General features: G+C 37.7%; 1 protein-coding gene across 1 annotated transcript; it reads left to right on the top strand.

Moving 5' to 3' along the window:
* Positions 1-680: 680 nt before the first annotated feature.
* Positions 681-7,422, top strand: LOC103779233 (the record flags this gene model as incomplete). The annotated part of the gene is made up of 7 exons (XM_008946857.1): positions 681-767; positions 936-1,169; positions 2,734-2,756; positions 3,648-3,793; positions 4,343-4,440; positions 4,535-4,636; positions 5,710-7,422. Coding segments are annotated over 7 exons (2,403 nt in total), but the record flags the coding sequence as incomplete, so codon positions are not given.
* Positions 7,423-7,655: the final 233 nt, after the last annotated feature.

Below are 7,655 nucleotides of genomic sequence, written 5' to 3'. Positions count from 1 at the left end.
TGCATGAAGAAAGCAACTGCCTGGCCGAATGGTTTGGCTGTTTGTAGTGGTAGTAGCTGCGGGTTTTGCCGGAGTAGTCACCGTTTGGGTAGAATGAGCTTTACAAGCCCTGTGCAAGCCGAGTGCTGCGTGGCACGGCGTGACAGCAGTTCCACTGGGTGGGAATTGGAGCAACTGCAGCGCAGTGATGAGCAGTGTGGGTGTAGAAGTTTAAGTACAGCTCTGACTGTTCTTTAAGCCAAAAGTAGTTTTTGCACCGATTTCCCTCCTGCTTCTTCCACCATTTGCATGTCGCTTGGGAAACCAGGAGAAAACGGTCTTTGTACTAGACGTTCTGTGTAGAACTTTGTGATGCTCTAGTGAGATAAAGGAGGAAAAACTGGTGATAAACGTTGTCTAAAATTAAACATAAATAACTCGGTTGTGGACAGCTTTCTATTTGATGATTGTGAGGCTTAAAAAACAAGTGAAGATCACACAGTTGCACACAGAGAGAAACAGAAAATAGTTTGTGTACTGATCCAGGAAAGCATTAAGTTTTATTAAGTGATGTTTTGAGTCACAGCCTTTGCTTAATGTGCTGTACAGAACATCCCATGATGTGACTCTAGATGACCACTGAAATGTGTTTATTTAACAGAGTGGATAAAGCCATAATAAGTGTTTCAATTGTCTTGCAGTTAACTTTCTTCAGCAGTCTGAAAAAAATGAGAATAATAAACGAGAAGCTGATGAATGAAATATCAAGACATCCAAATGATACTGATGTGAGTTACAGACACTGGATATTTTTTACATAATTGCATGTGTTGCATTGCAATATGGAACATTCTGGTGCTGCTTCTGGCGTAGATGTACTCAGAGCTTACTTGGGCAAGTGCCTCCATGTAGATGGCAATACTGCATTTTCATCTGGTTTTGTGTCCTGTGTTCAGATGGTGGTGAACAATGATGCAGAGATAATTGCACTGGAGTTTGGAGAAATTTTTAAAACTCTGGAAATGAAGAAACGACAATTGCTAGAAGATGTTGAAAATCAAAGAAGCAAGAAAGAGAAAGAATTTCAGATTTGGAAGAAAATGAAAGAAAGTCACAAAAAGACCATTGAGAATTTTTTGAAGGATTGTGAAAAGCTTGTCCATGAGTGTGATCCTCAGCGCTTCCTGGAGGTGATGGCCTTTTTGTTATTCCTTAATAACATACCAGTTGTGCAGTGAACCTGAAATGTCATAGAGAGCCTGCCATATTGTAGATACATCATGATATATCATGATAGTGGTGGGGTAAGGAAAAACAAAACCAGCAAGTTAAATATACAGACTAAGAAAGTTTTAACACTTTATACTTTTTTATGCAACAGTTCTTTGCATTTTAGAAAAGTTTGAAACTTTGCCACTTACCAGTGATATTTAATGATTTCAGTTTTCTTCACTGAAAACTAATTAATGTATAGCTGTTGCTGTAACATGGTATATTATGGTGCTGGCTCTGAGGGTGAGCTGCCTTGGTGCTGGGTAAGGAGTTATTTACTAGTACTGCCTGCACAACTGTCTCACACTTATTTGCTTTTTCCTATTTATTTTCAGGTGCTTTGAGTACTAAGTACTTCAGTTCCATTTTTGATCTTGTAAGCTTTTAAACTTCAAAGTCTGAAAGGCTTCTTCATAGTGTTTAAGGGAACTGCAGAGAAAAACTTTCTGATGTAGAGATAAATGCTGCAGGAACCCAAGACGCAAGCTTAATCTTCACTGTTGCATAAGCAAGTGTAGACCTTTTCACCTCCTCTGTCCAATGCTGTGACTGCAGTTTTATGGAATTTAGGCAGATGGTAGATAGGGGGCAAAGTACTTAAGTGACTCCTGAATTCTGTGTTTTCTTGGAGGCTTATGCTTTCCTAAGAAACCACAGCATATTGCTCTTTTCTGCAGTGGGTCTTTTTGCTGCCATCAGATAAATGAGAAGCTGAGAAAGTACTTAAGTGTTGAACTAAGTTGCTGGTAATGACTTGCTAAGGAAGATTTCACTTCTACCCAAAGTGAAGGCAACTGCCACTTTTGGAAGAAATACTCTGACTCCAGTGATTAATATGCTTTAAACTTGAGAATCTTCCTGCTTGCCCTCCCTAACAGTGCACAGCTCCTCAGCGAGGCAGGGTTTTGTTGCTGTTGGTTTAAGATTCAGTCCAGTGAGATGACCAAGTTTTTAGAGAAGCAGGTAGTCTGTAATCCAGTCACTTTTTTGCTTTTTGTTACCCATTCTCTGGGAGGTGTCACTGGACTGCAGTGCAGTGCAATTCATACTGCTCTTACCTGGCTGATTTAAAACTAAAGGACAGCTTTCTTAAATCTCAGTGTAATACCATCTTGAGAGCAGGTAACAGAGGCTTCAAGAAATACAAAATAGTCTTTCAATATTTACAAATACCTGAACATCTGAAATGGATTAGATAACCATATGGGTCATGATTGATTATTTGAATGTCTTCATCTGGCTCTTAAGGAGTTCTTTTTGTCTTTTACACAAAATATTATACGATAAATTGTTGTTCCAAAGCTATTTTTCTTTTTTACATTTTAGGTTTGCATGCTTTTTTTCTCTTTTTTTGTGGATGTTAGCAGGTTTATTTCCTACAGTTGTGTGAAATGAAGACAGGGAGTTCAGTCTGTAGTATTTTGATAAAATATCTTTCTTTTAAGAATTGGAATATCTTACAAATTCTTACTTTATTTATAGGTGGCCTGTGGCTTGAATACAAGGTAAATATTTTCTCTTTTATTCTTTGTTAATTCTCTTTTGTAATTCTAAGATTAAAAACTAAGAAGATAGTTACTATGGATATGGTCAGATATAGCAACTTAAAATGAAAACAGTGTTTAGTAATTAAGGTGCTATAATGCTTTCAGATTCTTGGATACTGTGTATTCCAAATTTGATAAAATATGTCAAGTATTTTAGCGACGTACTGTTTGGCATTTGTAGATAATCAGTCTTTTGAATTGGCTCCCTGACAAAAAAAGCTGATTGTAGGAGTTCATTAATACATGGCGACTAGATATTTTTAGATACCTTTGTTTGAACTCAAGAACACTGAAGCACGCTTGGAGCTTTGACAGAAATCTTTAAGAGTTTCTGTGAAGACTCTGCAGTGTCTTTGTTTTTGTATTTGCAGTACACATACCCTGTGTATTTCTTTCTAAAGATTCTTAACTACATTTCTTATCACTGCTTAAGTGGAGTTTAAAAGAGAATATTGGAAATTGGGTTCTTTATATTGTGGTTCAGGCTAACATTAGCAATACCCTCTGAATAAAGAGTATAATCTAGATCCAGGTGTAGTACACTAAGAAGAGGGGCGGGGGGGTGTTTAATCTTTTTGCTGAAATACAGGCACTACTTCTTGCAGCTGTCACTGTGTATGAAATGTAATACAAGTGAATTGTGAAGTAGTAAGTTTTAAGAAGAAAAAAAAATTAAGAAACTTGACATTTTATTGAAAATGTTTTCTGATTTCTTCTCTCTTGGTGATTTCCTTTTAATTTTTTTTTATTATTATTAAGCAGGTGTAATTTAGTTGTTGATATGTGAGCCTTTAAGAGAGGTGTTTTAAGTTTGGTTGTTTCATTGTGTTTTGTTTTTTTTTTCTCCAGAATGAAAACTCATCTTGACCTTATGAATATAGCATCCAGCTATGAAAAACCACAGGAGTATACTCAAAAGAAGATGGATATTAAACCTGTGGTTAATGAAATCTTGGCATTAAAGTTAACGCCCGTTAACGTAGGCATTGTTAAAGGTAAGGAAGAAGGACTTAATATAGGACAAGATTCAGGAAACCACTCTAGGAACCTTCAGCTGTTGGAACTAATTGCTAATAAACAGTCTGCATGGCAGAAGCATGCAAGTGTTCAGAAAGCATCTGAGCAAATTAATGAATGATAAATTCATCAAGAGCTTTTAAATGCCTTGTATGAAGGTGCTTTCTCTGGAAGGTCCCTAGGCTGTTTTTGTGGAATGTGGAGGAAGTATCATCATTTTCCTACACAGCTGGTACCATCCCTGCCAGAAGTGTGCTGCTGAACTATACGGGCATTTGTTGTAATGTAATATGAGCCTGAACAGGGATCTGATTGAATCTGTATCAGGGCAGGTGTCCCCAGGCGTTTAGGAAACTGCTTACGCAGGCCTCTTGCTCTGCACCACAGAAATCTCAGCAAGTACTAGGATCTCCTTTAGGGCAATATACTTTTGTTTTTCATTGGAATCTATGTTTAGATGTACAGTAATCTTTCAGTATTTTCTATACTTAGTATGTTACCCATCAGTATTGTATTCTTTCTAATAGATCTGCACTCTGGAGGAAGTGAGAACTCAAAAAATACTCCATTTAAAAATAACATAAAGCAATGGCAGGAACAGAAGAATATACCTAACGCATTTCTTGTAAGTTGTTGACTGTGGGGCTGCAACACTGCATACTATTTTGTTTATTTTGTATTGTCAAAATGAACTATGTCTGCTGCAAAACATTTTTCAGCCTGTAGCAGGACAGGAGGAAGCACTCCCAGATGGCAGCAGGATCTCGACTCGCTTGATGTCGATATCGGAAATGTCAGCCTTTCAAAACATGAGCCATGAGGTATGACTGAACACCTGTTGTAAGTGTAGCTAAGTTACTATGTGTTATAGCACAAGTTTCTAAATAAGCTTTTATAATCTTTTCCAATTTTCCTGCTAGGAAGTTACCTTCCAGTTCTAGGATGTAAATCTGACTAGGTTACTAAAGCTGTCAGGATTTTACTTTCTTTCTTCAGAAAGCTGGAACTTAATCTTTTTACTGACTTCAAATACTTTATATTTTAGTGTGGCTTTTTCAGCCACATCTGTAGCTTCCTAATCCAAAAAAGCTGCTATATTGCCTATAGAAGAGAAAATGATCTGTCTGCATTGTTTTCTGAAAATTAATAGAATTCACTCTACAAAAACTACAAAAATTCTTGATAATTTAACATGAAACTGGATCCAATCTCTGTTTCGGTTTGTTTCCAGTGATCTAGTTACACAACTACATTTTTTTCACTTACTAGCAGTTCCATGTCAGCAGCTGAGTGTTGTGTCCAGAATGATTCTAGTTGCAGTTAGCGAAGCGTGGCCAGCAGTGAATCCTATAACAGATGTTCTGAGAGTACCGATGGCAGGTGATCAAATGAAAAAGTTGTTTAGGTTCTTTAAATGTAGAATTATTTTTCTTTTCTGTATTATTTTGGAGAAAATATGTTTTCTATTCATATGGAGTAGACAGTTTATGTAGTTTTGTATCTAGTAAAAAAAAAAAAAAGATACCGCGACCCAGCACCTGAATTGGGTTCAGATTATTATTTTTATGACCATTTGAGAATTTGTCACTTAATGTCTAAGCTGGTATTTTTAGCTATTTGTGGTGTCGACAGGGACTTTAAATACAGTTTTCTGTAGTCTCCTATTTCAGTACCTTCTCTGTCATCAGGGATCCATGTGTATCTTGTTTAATTGTTTTAAAATAACTTTTCCATAGTAACTTGTATTTTGTTGCCTTCTAGTAGCAATGGAAAAATACATAATAAATGCTATATAAAATATGTGAAAACTTTTTTTCAGTCTTAGGACTAAATTTTATGACCTGAATCCACAAATGCCATTTTACTTAACAAGGATTCTTTGCTGTAATTGTAGGAATTACGTTACAAATACTATATGGAACGTCAGAAGCTCACTGAGGAGTTCAAGACACAGACTTTACCGGCAAATAGAAAGTATAAATTTGTAACTGCTGAGGCTTTGAAGGGTAGGTTCTCAGTAACTACTTTTGTCTCTTCACCTACCAAAGCAAGTAACACAGATAAAGCAAAAACGGGAGCCCTGCAAAGAGGAGATGGCTTTGAGGGAAGCTTTTCTGGAGCAAGTAATCACAGTATCGCATCCACAAATGCAAATTATTCTGAAACAAATGGTGACTTAAAATTATTTCATGAGAGAAGTTCCCAGGGGGTAACCACTCCAGCCTTATTAGAAAACTCTAAAAACTTAGTAATTAAGGAAATACTGCCAGTACAGTCATCAGCAGCTGTTTCCAATCAAATGGACACAAATTCTAGTACTTCATCCAGCTTAAAACCAGCAGCATCCGTAGCCGTTACTGTTTCAAATTCAGAATTTCTAGATTCTTCTGGAGAGGAGCTTTCTGCTTCACCTTTTGCTTTCGGTGCATGTAGCAGCTCACTGCCTAGGCTGACTAAAGATGCAGGTACATTTTCCTTGGAAAAGAAAGACAGGCAATACGGTTTCCCTCAGTTTTATCTAGGAATATGTGATCATGTGGATAAAACCGATAACCAGGAGCAAAACAAATTTAGAAACCATTTATATGGTCCATTAACTAAAACTGCAGTTCCTGATGCTTCAACCAGTTCTAATTTAGACTCAGCAGAAAATGAGAAGCCAGATTCTTCATTTCCCTTTCGCAATTCAGACAGAGATTGTATTGCAGGATTGGGCGTCAGTGATTCATTTATTTTACCATTGTCCTCATTTTTTTGCCAATCTGAGAAGTCACCTGACAAAAATGCATCATCTCACATGAAAGGAAAAACACTTTCTGCCCAGGAAACTGCAGAATATGGTGCCCAGAAACCATCTGTCTTGTGGGAGCAAGAATGTAATGCCTCAGAATCCGTCACAACTGCAGCTTGCAGCACTTCAGAAACCAACACTGCAGCAGGGGTGAATGATGTCTCTGAGTTCTCCCTTCACCCCAGTAATAGTGTATTTTCATTCAAAAATAACCCTCTTCTGTTCCCTTCACCAGTATTTTCACTGGGAAGTATTGCCAGGAATAGCTCTGATTCACTGACTTCCTCTGTGTTTTTGTCTGGAAATGGTACTGAAAAGACAGGGAAAGAGAAGATGAAATCTCCTGACAAAACACCTCAAAATCTAGGGAAGCTTTTATCCTGTGCAGAGTCTCCTTCTAGACATGGTCATCCAAAACATGAAGTTCCATTCTTCCCTGTGAGTTCATCCAAGAAAACTGAAAGTGCAGAAATGCTTGCTGATAGTAATTCTTGTAGTCAGCCTTTATGTTCAGTTGTCCCTCCTGTTAAATATGAGAATGCATCTTCTACTCAACTTCCTATTACAGCAACAAAACAAGAAACAACAGTAAAAGATGAAGAAAGTGAAACTGTTCCTGAGGACAACTCTTCCTGTCCTAGGAGGGAGGTTAAACCTGAGTCTGCAGCATCTCAGAATGCAGCTTGTTCTGCTCCTGGCACGTGCAGTGATCCATCTTCAGGAGGTTCTGTGCTGACACTGTGGGAGGCAGGAGGGGCACCGAAAGACAGTGATTCTGACAGTGAAGAGCTAAGTCAGCTCTACTGTCTCTACTGATACCAGCAGTGCCTCAGAATGTTTTTCTGTCACTGAAGACAAATTATCTACTAGAGGAAAATCGGAGACATGAAGAGAGTGAAACAGAAGATAAGCTGGGATTACATAAATTATACTTACCACATTAAGAAGTGGGGATACCTGTAACTTTACAGCTGTTACTCTCCCTGATTCTTGCAAACTGAGGTATCTCTGTGCTAGAAACATAACTACTTATAAGCAAGTACAATGTA

Source organism: Merops nubicus, unplaced genomic scaffold (genome assembly GCF_000691845.1).
Source record: "Merops nubicus isolate BGI_N331 unplaced genomic scaffold, ASM69184v1 scaffold10989, whole genome shotgun sequence".
In the NCBI taxonomy this organism is placed as follows: domain Eukaryota; kingdom Metazoa; phylum Chordata; class Aves; order Coraciiformes; family Meropidae; genus Merops; species Merops nubicus.
Note: the sequence above shows the minus strand (reverse complement) of the source record. Positions and strands in the feature narration are given on the sequence as shown.